Source organism: Ammospiza nelsoni, chromosome 5 (assembly GCF_027579445.1).
Source record: "Ammospiza nelsoni isolate bAmmNel1 chromosome 5, bAmmNel1.pri, whole genome shotgun sequence".
Classification (NCBI taxonomy): domain Eukaryota; kingdom Metazoa; phylum Chordata; class Aves; order Passeriformes; family Passerellidae; genus Ammospiza; species Ammospiza nelsoni.
Window position 1 is genome coordinate 33,270,297 of NC_080637.1, and position 19,437 is coordinate 33,289,733.

A 19,437-nucleotide genomic window follows, 5' to 3' on the forward strand; every position below is an offset into this window, starting at 1 on the left:
TGATTAGAACTGTGTGCATCCTTGTGTTGTCTGTTATTGTGAATTGTGTCAGGCTCCTTGCGTGGAGGAGACAATGAATGGAGCCAGGCTGCCCCAGGGAGGTAAAGCCCTGAAGGCTGTTTGCACCAAAACTGGTCTTACCTGGCAAAAATAAGAATGGGAAAAAAATTATTTCTTTTCCAAGCTTAGTGTGGGCTTCGCAGGGTTGGAATTTTCCCAGAAGACAGAGGGAAGAGGGGAAGGGCAAGGAAAGGAGCAGGGTGGGTGGGAGGAAATAAGAATTTGGTATTAGTATGTGATGGTTTTGCTGTAGTCACTGCCACCTAATGGAAGCAGTGAGTGAACAGCTACAGAGGCCTGTAAAGGTGCCCTGAGGATTGTAGCTGTGGGGTAGCTGTGCTGGGGTTATTGTAGAATCTGGGGTTAAGGGAGCAAGGGTATCCTTAGGTCTTGCCAGTCAGGTCCCATTTCTGGGGAGGACATTATAAACAAAAGGTCTGTGTCTGGGAAGCATCTCCCAGGGGCTAGGAAACAGCAGGTGTTACTGATGCCAAGGGGCTCTAACAGCACAGCACCCAGCACGGTAGCTTCAGTGAATGCCCAGCCAGTGATACTTGAGTGTTAGCTAGTTAAGGTAAGCATTAAGTTAAATCCCTGGAGTTGCCTCAAAGTTAGCCTACAGAAATTATGGTAAGCAAGAAAATCCCATCTTGCATGACTAGAAGCTATTAAAGTCATAGATACTGAAACTTAAAAAAATTTTTCTTGCATGTTATTGCTTGGAAATGCTACAGAATCAAATAACAAAAATAAATATGTAGAGATGTGTTAGGAAGAAAGTATCTGTTGCAAACTGGTAAATACATGAACTGCTTTTTAAAAAAAAGTCTTCTCAAAGCAATTCACATGTTGGTGGAACAGAATGAACTTAAGTGTTGAAAAAGATTTCTCTTCTTCTCTGTGGTCTCATATATCAGAGATCAATGAAGGGATACTATTCAGTGGGAAGGGAGCAAAGGCCTTTATAGAAGGGTGTCTTTAACATGGGGGTTTTATAGCTTATGTCATCAGGAATTAATTAAAACACATTGTAAGTTAATGTTGCTATATTAAGTTACTCTTCCATTAGTTGAAATATATCTGAACAATATAAAGCATATTTTCACAAGACTGTGGGGTAACCCACTATTCAGCAAAGGTTACGTAATGCATCTGACAAAATACAAGCCTGTCATGTAGAAGCTGTTGATTTGCCTTTGTTGACTGCTGTTCCACATGCTTTAAAACATGGAACATAAGACTGCTATTGCTGGAGAAATCTTTCAAGGACAAGTGCAGTATGTGGTCACAAGCAGCTGGGAAAGAAAAGAAAGCAGTAAGAATCTGTCAGGTGGTGCTCTTGGTAGTCCTGTGTCTGAGAGGCTGTTTCTGTGGGCCTCTTACGAAAACAGAGGGATTGGAAGGAGGACTGTCTCCTGTATGTGAAGGTGCAATGCTTCTCTTGAGAATGAAAGTCTTTATGAAACATGGTAAGGGTGCTCATATGAGAGAAATGTAGAAGAGATGCAGATGGGATGACTGCAGGCTCTCTGGATGAGCTAGTAGAGTGGCCGCAGAGATCCTAAAAGATCCTGAAGTGAAAGGTCAGTGTCTTCTGTTAGGCTGATGATAATCATCAACTTCTGCATGTTTTTTGTTGCATTTCTTCATTCTCAAAAGTTTGACAGTATCAATTTAATTCCTTACCATCCATGTAGTTGAGCTACCTCACTTGAAACAGATGTCTGCTTAAAATGTCTCACGCTGCTTAATTTAGCACCTTCTAAAGTGACAAGATGGAGTGCAGCATATGGTAACAAATCACAGTAAAATATATGGAGAATTTCTTTTTAAAGAACAGTGCCTTGCTTTTTGGAGAGGCAAAATAGGGGATTTGCAAAATCAGTCTTCTAGTTGTGGCATTAACCAGAGAAGGGATAGTGAGACTCTCCAGCAGTGGAGAATCTCATAAACAGCTCCAACATCAGAAGTGTCAAAAATTGTTTTTGGTGGGGGTAATGCTGCCAGCTTGGGTATAGCTTACTGTGACATTGATTTCAGTCATTGATTTCAGTAATTTCGTGGTTCATAAATTCTGGACAGTTTCAAGAGGCCTTTGTATCTTGAATGTTTGTGGATACCTAGGGTACCTGAGGATGCTCAAAGTGATAATATTTTCTCCCCATATAAATGGAGGTGCCATAAGCATGTGCTGCCACTGGGTCCAATTCATTCTTTAGTGAACAGAGAAATTTTATTTTTCTGTTATTCCTAGAAAATAACTGCTCTGTAAGTCCTACATGATAGTCTTTCCTTCTGCCCACAGATCATGATTTACCTAATTGATAAGGTGCTTCCTGATAGCTACTTTGTCAATAATCTCCGTGCTCTCTCTGTGGATATGGCTGTTTTCCGAGATCTTTTACGAATGAAGCTTCCTGAACTGTCCCAGCACTTGGACACCCTGCAAAGAGCTGCTAACAGAGAAAGTGGAGGTATGTTCAACAGAAAATGCTATTCAACTCTGTCTTGCTGTTGTTTCATCTGAGCACTGATTTAAAAATACAGTATTTTAAGTATTTATATTAGTTTATTGCTTAGAATTTGTATTTTAAATTTTTAAGATGAAATATGATGGCTTCTGTTACTGATAACCTCAACATAAATAGGTGTACTTCCAGGAAAAAACAAAGGGAAAGAATTTAGTCCCACCAGTAGCTGCAAACAGAACTGTGTTTACAAGAATATATAAAGTGTGGAGGGACAACACTAACACTTAGCTTAGTACAAGAGCTGCCTTGGAAAGGTAATTTCTTGCCTTAGCTCAGGATAGATGTCCTCCTACTGCTCTGTGTAGTTGCTGGCTCACATAGCTGTTCTGGGAAGAGTTACAATGTGAGAGCCAGTGAGGGCTGGTTAGTATTTCTTTACCTGAATCCTTACCAATATACAGGTACAAAACTCAGAAGTATATCTTGGGTTCCTATCTGAAAACTGGCTTTGCATTGTGATTTTTTTTTTCCTGGCATAGCATTCCATCCAGACTTACAGCTCTTTTATTTGGGGATGTTCTGAGGAGGGTAAGAGGTTATTCTGTCAGTTGATTTGCTTTCTTTTTCAGTTGGGAAGATAAGTGCAACCTGAGTTCCACCTTAGAAAATATCTGCTTCAATGTTCCATGTGTCTATCCCCAAACTGTGTGAAAAACAAACAAATGGTATCAAGGAATTATTTCCTGTTTGAAAGTTTTTTCACAGGCTGGCCTCTCTGGTCATGGCCTTCAGTGCATCAGTTGATACTGGGATGCACAAAGTGTTCTCTGAGCATAACGAAAAAGTAACATTTTAGAGTTTCAGCCTGAAATGCTACATTTTGTTTGAAACTTAACAGGCACACCAGGATATTAAAATAATACATATGACTTACAGAGATGGTCACCTTCACCTTATCACCATGTAGATAAAGACTCATGCCATCAGTTGGTGAAAAAATGCAGCATTTTGTGGGGAAGTTGGTGGGTTTGGGTTTTTGGTTTTGATAGGAGCTTTTATTTCATATGGCTTTGGGGAAGGAGAAACAGTCTTTCTGAAATAAAGGAGAAAAGTGTGGTGCTGTATTCCAGGGTTTATAGTCCAAAGCCAATGATGCTGCTTAGGTTTTTGCAGTGCAGCATAATGGAAGATGATTATGTAATTTTTCCATTGTTCTCAGCTTGTCTTTGGACAGCTGCAGACTAAGTAAGTTTTGAGCAGTAACAGAAGTGCTACAATGTCTGGTGTATTTTATGATGCAGTTTATACTCCTTGTAAAATGATAGTAAATTGCAGTTACTTCAAGTAACTTGTTTTTTTCTGTTTTTTTTTTAACTTCAGGAGGCTATGAACCCCCACTTACAAATGTCTTCACAATGCAGTGGTTTCTGACACTGTTTGCCACCTGTCTGCCTAACCATACAGTTCTGAAGATCTGGGATTCAGTATTCTTTGAAGGCTCTGAAATTATACTGAGAGTAGCTTTGGCTATCTGGGCAAAGCTAGGGGAGTAAGTAGCCATTTTTATCTGATTTTCAGTATGAGCCATGTTAAACTTTTGTTTTCTTTAAGTTGTTCTCAGCTCTAAACAAGATGCAATCTTTCAGGAGAATGATTATTTTGAAAAAGCTGCAAAAAGGACCTTTATGGTTTCTTAAAAACACGTGATTCTGACATCATGTCAGAACAGGCATGATAATTAATTGACCCTTTTTGCAGAAAATGTCTCCAGTTGTTGGAGTTGTCTGTGTATATTGTCTTTGTGCTGCGCTAAAAGGTTGGACTTTCCTGAACATAAACCTCTGAAGGAACTGGTAAATACTCTGTATAAAGACACACAAAGAGATTTGAGGATGACCAACTAATTCAGTTGGGTACCTGAAAGTGGGGCTGGTAATTGCCTTAGTTTCACTTAAGGAGACTTAAGGATTTGAGCCCATTGGCTTTTGCAGTACAAGAGTTCATTGTTACTAAGGGAATGACCCTGTGGTACATGATTCTTTTCTGTTAAGGCCTGAAAATGAATTTTCCTGAAATTCTCTGCTTTTCAGCACATTCCAGCCAAGTTTCTATTGTAGTCCTTTGTGGCCTTGGAAACTCACCACATGGCAGAACACAAGAAGAGATGATTAGTTCTTCAAACCCCTCTGTTGTCAAAGCAAATATTTGTGTTCCAAGGAGTTTACAGTGCTCCCAGAGAAATGAGTTTTGTCACTGGCTTCAGTGGGAGATGTGAGCTCTGACAGGTCAAGCAGATGTTAGTTCAGCTGGAAACATTTTTCAGCTGGCATCAGCAACTGCATCGATTTTTTTTTTTTCTTGTGATGCCCATTAAAACTCGTCTTCCTTTTTTCTCTGAAATTGAACCAGTGGGATTTATGTTCAGTTCTGTCCTTGGAGGTTTCATTTCCTTTTTTCTTTCTGAATAAATTAGCACTGCAGGCCAGTTGCATGGTAAGAGGATTTGTTTCCTACATTTAATTTTTAATCTGAATAATAATAATTAAAATAATAATTTCTTGAGAAATTATTACATTCATTTTAGTACAATGAATGAAACTTGCATGAATCGTTTGCATTGGGATTAAACTGTATGTAGTCACATAGTGTTTTCGATAAAAAGTTCTTTCAGTAGATCTCTGTACACTTAAAAGTTATAATTGTGAATGCTACAACTCATAACATGATAAAAAGGAAGCTACTACTTTGAAGATTTTACTGTAAAACTTAAAGAAAAATTAAACGTGTTTTAAGAAATTGAAAGGAGCAGAATCAAGAAATATATAAGAATGTGTCTAAGAGAAATAAGCTGATCACTGCACATCTTTTAACTGCTGTTTGTGGGGAATGGGAGAAGGTCTGGTGAAAGACAGGGCACTGTTTATGCTGGGAGAAGATTGTGATTATTTTTCTCTTTGTCCACCATTAGAACTAGAACGAGGGATTTAAAGAGGTGGGGTCAGAGATAGTGTTCATAGTCTCATGATCTTCATACTTCTCAAGATTCATTCTCAAAATGAAAATAGGGTGAGAAGTGCATTTTTAAAATGTAGGTGGCTCAATTGTACTTCTGTTTTGAGGGAGGCTGAAGGAATGGGGAAGTTAAATATAGGGGCAGTAGAAAAGGCAGTATGTGGAGGTCATGAGAGACTAAAGGTAACAGGGCAGGTAAGCCATAAGTTTGTGATAATTTGCTACATACCCACTGTTTATACTACTTTTAATTTTTTTTTTTTTTAGCTATGTAATAATTATTTTACCCAAACTGTGTTAAGATTTCAGGAGTTTCATAGCTCAATGGTTGTTATGTGCTGTTGCTGAAGATCAAGGGAAGCTGCTTCTTCTATTTCTTAAGAAAAAAGACAGTGTATTTTTTTTTTATGATTCCTGCATCTGGGTTTTAGAGGAGAGGCTACAATATGTAGCCATCAAAGCACTTCCTTGGGATATAAGAAAAACAAATTTTTCACTTGACAGGAGAGATGTTTAGCAGCTGACCCTAATGTGTGTAGAACACCAATTCTCAAAAGCATATTACTCATATTTCTTTTCCTCTAGATGACACTCTCTGTGTTTAGAATGAATCTGTGCTTTTAGAAATGTAAAGAAAAGTGCAGAAAAAGTATCCAATTGAACGCCCCTTCCCAAAACAAGGCAAACAAAAGCATCCTACCAAAGCAAACAAACAACCAAAACCAACACTCTTCCCACCCCTAATTTAGAAATAGCATTCACAAATATGATGAGTGAATTTTCCTTCATTGTGCTTCATGTTAGCCTAATTATTTTTTAACACAATTACATGTATGAATGCACCTATACTAATTTATTCCATTGTCCTCTGACAAAGTTCAGACAGTGAATTTGGCCATTTGGTGCATGGTGAAGAATGAGTGATGAGTTAGTCAGGAAGTCTTTATGCTCACTTTTTAAGCTGATAAAACCCCCTCGTGCTAGTAGGAAGCAAAATGTATTGATTCTTGTGCAGTAGAAGTGAAAGGGGCAGAGGGAATGGCCTGTCTGGAGATACATTCATCTGTTATCATGAGGAGTCAGGACAGCAGGCTGTACTCAGTGCATCTTTTTACTGCTGCAGCTTTTCCAGTGTTGTGTGCACAGTTTTATTATTTGGAAGTCTATGCAGAACTGCAAATAAACTTAAAAGTTAAGCCATCTAACAGAAATGCGTATTTTATGATGACAAGAAGATCAGTTTTGTTTTGAGCATGTATAATCATATGTAAAAGTCAAATAAAAACTAACATGTATTTTGATGTAGGCAAATTGAGTGCTGTGAAACTGCAGATGAGTTTTACAGTACTATGGGCAAGCTGACCCAGGAGATGCTTGAAGACAGTCTGATTGACAGCAATGAACTTATGCAGGTGAGTAATTGTAACATAATCAATTTTTGTGTTTTCTGTATTGATTTCTTCAGGTCTGGATTTCTAACAAATTACATTTTTTTTTCAAATACTGCAGAAACCTAAATTCTCCCAAGAATAAAAATTTCAGATAACAGAGTTGAGCTAGCACGTCAATGAAACAAGTAGGTGACGTGCAGTTAGAGCTAGAATCTTATTTTTATATGAAATGTAGAGAACCACTAGGTGTCATTTAATAAAAATTGATTCTATGTTGACAGCTGAGACTTTTGGGATATAATGGTCAATTCCATTTACACAAGATTTTTAGGGTGTTCTTTTGCCTTATTTTTATGTTTTGGTCAGTTTTTTATTACACAGTGGGAAATAAGGGTTTATGAAGTGAGAAGTGTGTAAAAAGTCCTTCATGACTTTAAAAAAAACAAAACATGAACAGTCAGTACTGTAAACAAAGACATTTGTAGATAATTGCAGTGTCTGAATTGTTAAAGTATATGCCATTGTATGAGAACAAAGACCTACATTGTTCTGGGAAAGGGCCTTTAGTATAGCAGACAAATTTATTTATTTATTTATTTATTTATTTATTTATTTATTTATTTATTTATTTACAGTTACACTTATTCTTGTGATATTTTTAAGGTGTTGTCTACTTAGATGCTTTATAAGGACTTAGTGCTGCAGTTCTGGAACTTTCCTTTTGATGAGTTAGAGCATACTGATCAAATGGGAGCAAGTACAGAGAACATAATTCACCTGAAATTTGTACCTGACTTAAGGGAAGGAAAAAAGTCAGTCTGTGAAGCTACAAAAGTTTAATTACAGCTGTTAGCAAGTGACTTCTATTGCCAATTGTTGGAAGACTGTTAAAATACACTATTTTCAGTTTTATTATTTTGGTCATTGTTATTTTGTCTGATGACAAAGCTCTAGGAATGGGAGAAGTGAGTGTTGTGGCTTTGTTTTGCTTCAAAAATGGAAACACAGCTGGTCAGAGGTATTCACAAACTTTTAAAAAAAGTGTTAAAGTTCTTCACCAGACAGTTCAGATAGTGAGGATGTGTAAGGGGGGCAGCACAAGCTGACATCTTCTCATTGTGTTTCAGTTCCTGGTCTCCAGGATGGTACAAAACCAAGATGTGGCATTTGTGAATAAGAATAATTTTGGGGAAGCTGAGGTGGTCTTTTGTGACTCTGTGGATTTCTTCCTTTGCTGATGTGTGAAATAAAAGATAAGGCATGGGTAATTCACTGGTTGGAGGGATTTTTTTTTAACTCTTGCAGTTACAAATACTAGCAAATTACCAATCTTTTTGTGCTTCAGCAAAAAATGAGTATTTGGCACAATAGATATGTGTGTTCATAGTGTATGTGTGTATTTTATGGCACTGACAGGAGTGCTAAGATAGGATAGCATTGCCATTGATATGGAGAATGTGGCAGGTTTAAGTTCTGTGTATGGAGGAGCAGTGTGTCTGGTTTATGTGTGTCCTCTCTGTTGAAGAAACCACAATATAGTTTGCATAGCTTTCTTCAAGTCAAAGGCAGCCACTGGCAGTGTAGCCATCTCTGAGGCCTCCACTCTTTACCTTAAGTGGAAAGAATAAGGAACTACAACAGTTTACCATCAGGGCATGTAAGTGCTACCATGTATGTGGTTGGAGAAAAAAATTAAGAAATATGAACCATTGCATTAATGAAAAAATCCAGGCTGCTTGAACATGCTGGTTTTTAAATTGCTTTAAGGTTTTTCAGAGGAGTCATACAGAGATGCTTTGTTTTCATTTTTTTGCTTTTCCCCTAATAAAAATCAGAATTATTAATTTACATCTAATATTTTTTACAAGATGGCTCAAGGACTAGTATCCTACTGTGGGGAAAGGATTCTAATATCCCACTCTGCCTTCCCATCACATTTCAGAAGAGCTCGCTGGTGGCAATCATGTCACTTCTCTTTAGACTTGCATAACACTTATATTTGCATCTAAACTGCTTGTCCAGGCTCACTTAAGCCAGCCTAACAGGCACTTCTCAACCACTGGAAAACAAATTGTGCTCTAAGAGCCTTGTTTCTTTTAGGAATTGGAGAAGGGAGGTACAACTGGTCCTTCAAGGGAAGTGTTGGCAGAGCAGATGTCTAAAGTAGAACAGGGGACTCGTGTCCTCATTCTTTCCACCAGCACGTACAGGTGCTGCAGTTTTATTGCTCCCATGCAGACAGTACCTATAGTTAGGGTGGGAGCCTTAAAGCTTTTACAGATTTGGCCCTTGTGTGACAAAAGTTCTTAACATTTTACTGAGGAGAGCATGAAGGCATTGGAGGAGCAAACCAGCCTGCAGCTTCCTCCTTTTTCAGGTTGAACAGTTTGGGTGAATAAAGGGTAAGTGCTGTACACATCAGATTCTAGGCTGGGTATGTATTGGTTCCAATATGGAGACAGAAGGTTGTAGTCAGGGGTCTGCAGATATTCTAAACAGAGTGTGCTAGACTGAGTTTGTGCTTCCATGCTTTGTCAGAAAGTGAGCACTTTTATGACCAGTTAAACTGATTCAGTTTGTATACCCAGGCACACTGCAGCACAGAGGAGATGAGAAGCCAGCTGGAGGAGAGGCATCCCTTTGTATTTACTAGAACAGAGGGGAGCAGGGATTAATCCTTCTGTGGTACTCTAGCATTTTGGACCATCTGCCTAGACAGTTGGCCTGATTTGATGGTATTCACTGTTAACTTGCTACTTGAATAGCACTTTGTTTTCTTTTGGGTTTGTTTTTGCTTTTGCTTTTTGTTTTGTTTTCTTAGTCAAACTGAAATGAAAGAAAATCCTTAAACCAGTGAGGGGCAGCTATGGAGATAAGTAATAAGTTGTCGGCAAAATGGCTTACCCTGTTTGGAAGCCACAGCCCAGCACCTCCCATATGGTGTTCTTCTGAGGGTGTAGACAGCTTTGCATTTTTCGAGTAAGGCAAAGGATTGTCAAATGATTTAAGGTGAGAATGGAGGGGGTTTTGTCCTTGTCTGTCGGGAGTTTAGTTGAAGCATGGCTTAAAGAAAAAGGCCATGAAGCCATGCAATTGAGAGAAAAGTAAAAGCTAGTTGCGAAGCAGTTCCAAAAGCAGTTCCCAGCCTGATTACTATAAACAATTAGACTCTCTCAGGCATCACTCTATAAACAATAAGGTTCTCAGACAGTCTTCCCATAACAAGTGTAACACCCTCTCTGGGAAAAGATGGCACCCTGGGAACAGATGTGGAAGTTTTGGGAACCTTTCATATCACAGTGGGAACACTGGTTTTGTTTTGTGTAAACAATTGTCGGTATTGTAAAACAAAAGGAGTGGTTAGAGTTTTCTCTGTTAGCCTATCGTAAACCTGGATTTTGGAATATGCATGAAGTTCATTAGCACTGTTATTTAAAGTGACAGATCAATCAATAAATTGGAGTTCGATGCATTAAAGGATGGTCGTCTCCCCCTCACTTCAACACTTGTCTCTGTTCTTGTTCTCAGGATCTGTCCCTTATGTAAATAAGATGCTAATTTTGGCTGCATCATGCTTTTGTGTGTAGGCTATTTGTCTCAGGGACAGTTCCCCAGAATTAACCAAATGGCATCCAAGGCTGTGTAATGACTAGAAAAAGAATGCTTTGACTCTGAATTGTCACTGGGAGGATATCAGAGGTGTTGTCGGGCAATACTTTTTTAACTTTCCAGTGGAACTGACACTGGCATAAAATTTGTTTTGTGGATCTCTTAGCCAGGTGGTAAGCAAGGCCTGCAGTTATAACCTGATAACAATAGTTAAGTTAAAGTATGTATGCTAAATGAAAGAACTTGTAGCAGATGTGGAAGAGACACAGATTGGAGACAGGCAAAAGCTAAAAGTATAATCTGAAACAGTAGGTGCAAGGAGCAAGTGGAGGAATTGGAGTCGACTGTTTCACTTAAAGGATAACTAGCATATGGAACAAGTTACCTGAGAAGGACATTGACATAAGGAGTAGAAATAAATTCCAGACAAGCCTCTGGAGAGAGTTGAAACATGGAAAAAAAATAAAACCTAACAGGAAAGTATGGTGGAGATCAAACAAGCCAGCAGACATGTTGGGCTGGGGGTAGGTCTTTCTCTAGATCATAAAATCCCTTTGTCTGGTGGACCAATGGGAAATCACTGTTCAGGCCCTAGGGAATATTTACCTTTCACAGTAGCACTGTAGTTTGGTGGAGTGGCAAAGCTTCAGTTCATGCTATGGATTTTTGAAAGCATCTTCCTTTCCTTAGAGGCTGTGCAGGGCTTGAACTGTAAAAGCATTGTCACAAATAGTACCCCTGCTGAGGGGCACTATTGCCCTGTCTCTGATTCAGAGAGGACTGTCCTTCCTGCTACTCAGTGCTTACATCATTGCCATTAACAAAACCTTTTCCCCCTCCTTATGGCAGGAAATGTCTAGTACTGAATTCATGTTTGCAATTTTCCTCAGTGTACTTAGCATAGGCAAGGCATGGTTCAAGAATGGATTATGTAGAAACTGTTCAGAATTTCCTTTCATCTTAATTGAGGTCATTTACCTTCAGATGAAAATGTCACTGACTTAAAAGCACAGGAAAAAATATATAAGTGAAGATTTACCGTCATAGCTAATGAGAAAATTTTATGTTGCTATCTTTCAAAAGATATTTAAATTTCAGGATGTGGAAAAGCTTTAATATTTCAGAGAAACTATGGGAAATTACATATATATTTTTTTCTTCTGACATTGAGACTCAGAATGAATTATTTGGCAGTTATTTGAAAGTTCTGAATAGTGAACAAAAGCAGGGGGAAAAAGGCAACTAAAGTATGTAGGAACAAATCAGCAACGATACTGCAATGAATGTGAATTTTCTTTATGCCAGGTGGGCTGGTGACTTGCAGCAAAAATAATGCTGAAAGGAAATATATTTGCAACTATGTATCTTCCTAAATTCTGAGTATTGATGTAAAGAGAATCTATTAGCATTTTAGAAAAACTACTACTTTTACCCCACCAAATCCCACCTTTAGCCTCAAAATCAACCAGCAATCAAAACTATAAATTGAGGGAAGAAAACTTGGATATGTTGGATCCTTCCTCTTTAGTGATGATTTTTGTGCTGATGTGATTTCCTCACACAAGCTCTTGAGCTTCTCAGGTAAAATAATGAACCAGCTAACAGTCCACATCAACTGCCCCTTCCTATCTGTGCTAGTGCTAATACTTTGTTGAATACTTGAGCAAAAACTTAGGTCTCCTGGAAAAATCCCCAAATCCTAAATGATGTTTTCATGTAAGTGAAATCATAATTGGAGGAGGATTTCTGGTGTGCTGGCAAGAAGGGTTTGACAATAATTTTTAAACGAGTATAGGAGTTGTAAAGGATCCTGCAGCTCATGTTATCAGTTCCCTTTTTTTTTTTTTAACAGAACTCTGTATCTTTGTAGTGAGTCAGTCTCTATTTTTCTTACAGGAAATACTGACTGAATCATCAAACTAGATTTTCTTACAGCATGTGAATGTGCAAGAATGTGCAGCCTTTAATCCTGCAGGACTGTGGAAGTCTGTTCATGGAGAAATCTTTTGTGAGACTGTTAATTAAAGCAAAAAGTTTTTAAAGTTGCTTTTTTTTTCACCCCCAGACTGTTTACACCATGGCTCAGTTTCCTTTCCCACAACTGGCAGAATTGAGGGAGAAATATACATACAATATTACTCCTTTCCCTGCAGCAGTAAAATCAACTTCATTTTCAGGGTAAGTTTGAAATGCACTGCTTATGGTGTATAAAGTTATTGTTTACCCTTTGCAGATGAAAAGGCAGGTGGATCCTCCCTTGTATGCTTCTAAAAAAGATAAAAATGCTTGATAATATTCACATTTAAGAATGTATCTTCCTTAATTCTCTTATGTTCTCTTTTGACAGCAGGTTAGGCAGAACCAGAGACAGTGATGAAGAGAATGACTTAGATGATGAAGACTCAATTGCTAATGCAATTGGTTGTCTCGGACCATTAAGTGGGTTTTTGGCACCAGAGCTCCAAAAATACCAAAAACAGATGAAAGGTAAAAGTGACTTCTTTAATTTTGAAAAGCACAGTTAAATCTATATGACCTGGCAGAAATTATCTGCAGTTCTGTCTGTGAAAGCTGCTATGGAAGATGTGTGTTCTGTGCACACAGAGGTTACAGCAGGTACCAAATGACTTGCTCTGTCCTCCATGAAGCTGTTGTCAAAGCCAGGTTGGAAGGCTGTAGGTGTGCAGTAAATGATGGTGTGAGTTAAGGATTTGGCTACAGTAATAGTAACAAAACAAGCCCATAGTATTGCTCAGACACAAAAAAAGAACCATATTTGAAAAAAATCTACTCTAAATCCATGCATATTTCTGAGACAGCTGTTAAGTAGTCAGCATTTTCTGAAAGGTGTTCCTTTAATAAATTATCTTGATCTTTATTAACATATGCATGGCTAATACTGGAACCTATCAGCAGTGAGTGAACTCTGCAGGTGATTTCACTGCCCTTTTGGCCAAACCTCCAGATTGTTGTATGTTTTGGATATATTCAAAATGTCACCATTTTTCAAATCCTTCTGCATGGAAATTTCTTGACAGAATTGTATGAACGCCGGTGTAAATTCTCTAAGCAGTACAAAATGCTGATCCATACAAGAAAAGAATAGCCTTTATGAAATGGTACTGGATCAACAGTGATTTCACAGTATCTTGGGAGAGGCCATTTTTATTTATCCCCAACTCACCACCACCTTACCCTCAAAAAACCCCAGACTGATGTAACAAGTTGCTGTTCACGCTTCATCTTTCTTGTGTCTTGGTTTTACTGAGACCTGTAAGCTGCAATTTTCCTTGCTGTGGTGTTTTGTTTTTCCCTTCCTGGGGGACACTCTACCTGCTGCTTCAAACTAGTACTTAGTCAGAACATCAAACTGCTGTTGCAAACTAAGCCAAAGACAAATAAACATTCCTTGAAAAAGAATTATCCTCCTGACCCTGTAGTGCCAGGTTGGTGCATCAGAAACAGCTGTGAAAATAAACAGCTCTGCTGCTAATGCTCTGCAGCTGTTGGCCAGAGACACTCTCAAGTTGTCTGATCCTCAGCTGCTCTGTGCCTATCCATTTGTTGCTACTAGCAGCTTTCTCCCTGTGGTATTCTCTTTCTTGATGCTTCTTGCTGGTAGCACTAGGTTGGTTGTTTAATTTCATGCCTGCTTGACTGTAATGTATTTTATAACTTGCATTTTTGGCCTCTACAACAATAATAATCTGTTATTGAATTACTTCAGTGGTGGCTCAATGTACTTCTGGATATTTGAGAAGCTATGCTTACAACTTTGGACTGCTATGTTAATTGACTTTTGCACTCTTTAACCTCCCTTCAAACCCCTGATATTCTTAAGCAGTAGTGCTATTTATAATACTTCTTATTGTAAATAGCCCAGCTTAGTTAAATAATATACGTATTATAATAAAATTTTAATTGAAGACTACAGTTAAATAAGATGGTAGGAATCAGACACAGACTTCCCTTGGAAATAAGCTACAGAAGTACAGATACATCTCTTGAGTATGCCAATTTATTCCTCACCTCCACTTTATTCCCTCCTTCTACAGATCAGAATGAAGAACAAAGTCTTGGTTCCAGTAACATTGCAGAATTAAGTCCAGGAGCAATAGATTCTTGCAGAAGTGACTATCAGACTGCTTTTAACAGCATGATGATGGAGCGTATGACCACTGATATTAATGCACTAAAAAAGCAATATTCCAGGATAAAGAAGAAGCAGCAGCAGCAGGTTCACCATGTGTATATCAGAGCAGGTAACACATCCAGAATGTGCTTTATTCCCTGATTTATTGCAAACTAACTTCATCAGGCAAATTACATTCTTTTACATTTAAGCAAATAGACAAATAAGAAAGATTGATGATATAACATTGTAGTAAATGATGTAACATTAGCAGTAAAGTGGGTACCACTTCATGCAGGCAGAAAACAAGAAGGTGATATTTCTTCTTCTTTTGTCAGGATCTGAAGATGATGACCCTGGGGTTTTCTTAGGTCCCAGGGACCAACCAAACAATGGTATTTAAAAGTGGCTTTGCTATCTGGGTGCATTGTGTTGATCTCGCTGATTAAAAAACTTTAAGTCTTTGGCATTCTTGGGATTGACGTATTGATGCACTGAAAAAATTGAATGCAGAGATGAGGATGCTTCAGATCATGTGGCAGGTGGATTCCTAGCTGGTCTGTATTATCTAAACTCCTCTGAATTCATCTGGGCATGGCAAATTATGCAACTGAGGGAACTGGCTTAGATGTTCCATTGTGGCTGGCAGTTTCCTTAGCCATAATGATTCTGTTGTGAGGACTTAGCTGGACATCAGTCCCTTATTTAACAACCCATGTTATGGAGTCTGTCACTTAAACTGTCAGACTCAGCAGTGCAAGGGTTGGCATGAAATGCACAGCTGAAGGTTTTACTGGGTGTGCAAGCTGAACACAGCCCACCCCACTCATTCCTCCTGCTTAGGTGTCATCCTTCTAAGTTTGCTATTGAAATTCACTGTGCAAAAGGGGCACTGTGGAGAATTGTTATTTCTCTTCTAGATTGTCTAAACCTGTGCTGCATTGGAATACATGGAACTGCAATTTTTTATTTATGTGGTTTAGAAGGATTTTTTTTTTTAATATTAGTGAAGTGTTTTGCTTTGAACAGAGGCCAGCAGAAACAGTGCAAACAGTAAAATGTTGATTCCCAAGGATGCCAACCCCTACCTTCCAAACTCAAATCTTTCTAATCTTACTAATCATGATACAGGGCTGGGTTTGTCATTTAATCAAACTGTCATCTAATCACTAATTCTGAGTCTATTCCTCTGGCTTAATAAGATGTGCTTTTATGCATTAATAGTACTTCAGTTTGTTTTCTATTTTCCAGTCACACAACCCTCATGGAGAGGCTTGTGTGACTGACCTCATATGGAGACTGAATTGCCTCTTGCTGTTGGAAGAGAAGTGAAGGAGAGGGGGAATATCAGAAGCCAATATTAATGTTCAACTATTATAGTTCAATTCCAAAAATCAAGATGCTATTTTTTAAAATTGTATATTTTCATGGTATTCCTGGCTTCGAGATTCCTCACAGGTGCAAAGCAGTAAGGGAGGGCAGAAAATCCTTATATATAGAAGGTGCTGCTTTGTGTTCAACTCTAAGACATAATTGAAGTTCAGTGATGATTGTTAAGTTTGGGTTGGTTTCTTTAATATACATTCTGTCCTACAAACCTTTGCCATATCTCAATAAAGGTATCAAATTTGGTGGTAGATCCTTAGAACATTAATTTGTTTTGTTCTTTAACAATACTATGTTTCTTTTAAATGCTTTCTTTCAGACAAGGGGCCAGTTACCAGCCTCCTCCCTTCTCAGGTAAACCATTCCCCAGTGATAAACCACCTCCTTTTAGGAAAGAAGATGAAATTGAATAACAAGTCTCTCAAAAATGCTGTAATTCACATCCCAAGCCATGCTACGGGGAAGATGTCTCCCATTCCCCCAGAAGATCTTAAGACAAAACTGAACTCTCCGTGGCGCACTCACATCCGAGTCCATCGGAAGAACATTGCTAGGGCCAAAGGCCAGCTGGGCTATGGAGATACTGTAGGACTGATAGATGAGCAGAGTGAGAGCTGCAAAACAAATAGTCCTGGTGCAAAGGAGGAGGCTTCCAAACATTCTGACTTTGGAGAAAGAGAAGAAGGTGGTTTGGATGACAGGACTACTCGGAAAGCTGAGCAGCAGTCATCTGAGGCAGACTCTATGGACAGCGGTACAAACATGTCCATGGTTCAGCTAAAACTGGAAGCACTGGAACTCACCTCAGATACCCAAACTGATGTGGAGCCAACATCCCATCGGTCCAGCCAGCCATGTTTATCAGAGTCTTCCACTTCATCCAGAGACAGTGGAAACCTGGCTAAATCACCCCAGCCTGGGAACCCAAAGCCACAAGTCTTCAATCCTTTCCCCAGTGTCAAGCCTCTTCGAAAGTCAGCCACAGCCAGGAATTTAGGGCTATATGGCCCCACTGAAAGAACACCAACAGTACACTTCCCACAAATGAGCAGAAGTTTCAATAAATCTGCCAGTGGCAGCAGCGGGACAAGGAAACGATGATGTGCTGATACTCATTATTTCTGACAGCAACAAAAGAATTTGTATTGCCTTTTTTTTTTTAATGTGTGCATGTGTATGTGTGTCCCAAAGCATTTCTAATTGCTAGTTAAGTAACAGGGACAAAAGCGGTTACCAGATATATAAATATGTGACTTTGAAAATTGTACTTCCATGATGTTATGGGATAGATTAGTGAAGATGCACTCTGGCACCCTATTGTTAATTCTGATGGTCCTCTGTAAAATAAATATTAATTTACAATGTGAAGCATACTGTTTCTTAAGGTCTAACTCAGACATTAAATCACCAGCTGCCTTTAACCCCTCAGACCCCATGGCTGCCTCCAGTCTAGCTGAGTTCAAAGGACAAATTGTCCAGTGCAGCAGACAGGTGTAACAGTTTTTGTCACTGTTAAGCAGCTTCCCCATCCGACCTCATCATCATACTCTGGGAGTAGCTGGAGAAGCCACCACAAACAGAAGCACAAGCAGCCCTAGCAATTAAAAGTGTCACTTTGTGACATCTGGCTTCAGATATTCTTGAGCAGCATGTTGTGCTTCTCTTCCCACAGCAATTCTCTGCTGATACTATTTTTAATATAAACCTAAACATTGAGCATGAGAACAGCAGACATAAATCCATCCACAACATAGGTTTGCTCTTTGTCTGTTACAGGTGTACATACATACATTTCTGTTACTTACTGCTGGAGAGTTGCAGCACTATGAAATTAGGAATTAGGTACAACTATTTGTATAGTTGTATGATTATTATTCTCATGCATCTTGGCTTCAATGGATTTAAAAGCTATTATCTAGATTAGACTTGTAGTTAAATAATATTTGCCAGCTTAGCAGTAGGTAAAATATATGAATGTTCCAAAGTAGTTTAGGGGTTTAAATTCTATAAATAGAGTGATTAGATACTTAGAGTGCCACTTCCCATTAAAAGCCAACACATCAGCCACCATGTCAGTGGGATGTGCCCTCGGGCTTCCATGTCTTGGTTCCTCTGTGGTGTGAAAGAAAGTGATAAACTGAGTATTTATTTCCAAATCAAAAAGCAGAGCTGATAAATACTGTACGACAAGTATTTATATGTATATAACAGAGCCAGACAGAGAAACTAAACCTACATCATTCAACTTCAGGACTGCAAATTCAAGTACTCGAACTCCAAGAAATTCAGGTTGTTCTTAAATCATTGCAGCTCTGTCAGATGGTATGTACTGACTGTGATGCATTACCTTGATTCCAAGTTTCCTGTGGCATGAAAAGGCCAATATTTTAAACTGCAGTAATAATGAATCAGCACCATTGTATGTAATATCTTACTTGCTTTAAAAATTCTTTGTTAAATTTGCAAATTAATATATATCATTGTCTATGAATGTATTCCATAACCTATAGTATGTGACACCAGATTTACTGTATACCATAACTTATAAGCTGTACAATATACTCTGTTCAATGTTGTGGGAACAGTTTTATTTTGCTGTTGTTTCATATAAGTGTATGCATATAAAGTAATATACAACTATGAACACTATAATTATAAAACAGATGTAGGTCAGATCTTGCCCCTGCCTTATTTCCAGGCAATAGTAGTATTGTCACTAATGATTACTTACAGCACTAAGTAAATTTAAAATAATGTAGAATTCAGTCTCTGATTATTGACTGTATGTGAATTGTTTTTGCACTGAATTAGAAGAAATGGACTTCTCAAAAATTTTCCTGTGAATCATCCTCCCCAGTTTTTCTTAGCTTCAGTGTATCACACGGCTGTATGCTGAACCCATACAAATAAAGGACTGTCAGTCTGTAAAACCTGCTAAAATGGTCCAAGTATGTGCATGGATTTTCAACATTTTATGAAGTAAGCAGTGGGAAATCAGTAAATTATGCATGGATATAGCTCTGGGGAAAGAACAACACATTCTAATGATTCAGAACTAATAGTAATTTACAAGTGTGCATTCAGGTCTTGGGCTGTTAGGATTGAGGTGAAGGAACCACAGCTGCTCAGTGCATTAGTTTGATGATGCTTGCTGCAGGAAATTCTCTTAAAGTACTACTTGATGAGAAAATAGTGTGTCATGTTAGCTACCTCAAAGGTACATTTCTGTACCTCAAAGGATATTCACTCTCTACCTGATATACTGTTGGAACATACAGCAAAAGCAACTTCATTGCTTAGTACTGAGACAGAACATTAAGATGAGGCTCAGAGAACCAGGGAACTCCAGAGAAGTTTCCCATTATTTTTCCTTAAA

The 19,437-nt window shown here is 38.5% G+C and overlaps 1 protein-coding gene across 4 annotated transcripts in view; it reads left to right on the forward strand.

Annotated features, from left to right (window-relative positions):
• The window catches only part of TBC1D30 (TBC1 domain family member 30), a 30,504-nt gene extending 11,503 nt beyond the window's left edge, over window positions 1-19,001 (forward strand). For 2 of the 4 annotated variants that reach the window (XM_059472959.1, XM_059472962.1), the window contains 8 exons: window positions 2,366-2,534; window positions 3,912-4,080; window positions 6,850-6,955; window positions 12,609-12,721; window positions 12,891-13,030; window positions 14,599-14,805; window positions 15,014-15,070; window positions 16,381-19,001. In XM_059472959.1, coding sequence (XP_059328942.1) covers window positions 2,366-2,534; window positions 3,912-4,080; window positions 6,850-6,955; window positions 12,609-12,721; window positions 12,891-13,030; window positions 14,599-14,805; window positions 15,014-15,070; window positions 16,381-17,162 — 1,743 coding nt within the window. In that variant the 3' untranslated portion in view covers window positions 17,163-19,001. The remainder of the gene's footprint in view (window positions 1-2,365; window positions 2,535-3,911; window positions 4,081-6,849; window positions 6,956-12,608; window positions 12,722-12,890; window positions 13,031-14,598; window positions 14,806-15,013; window positions 15,071-16,380) is intronic. The other 2 variants (XM_059472960.1, XM_059472961.1) reach the window with 2 other exon arrangements.
• Window positions 19,002-19,437: the final 436 nt, after the last annotated feature.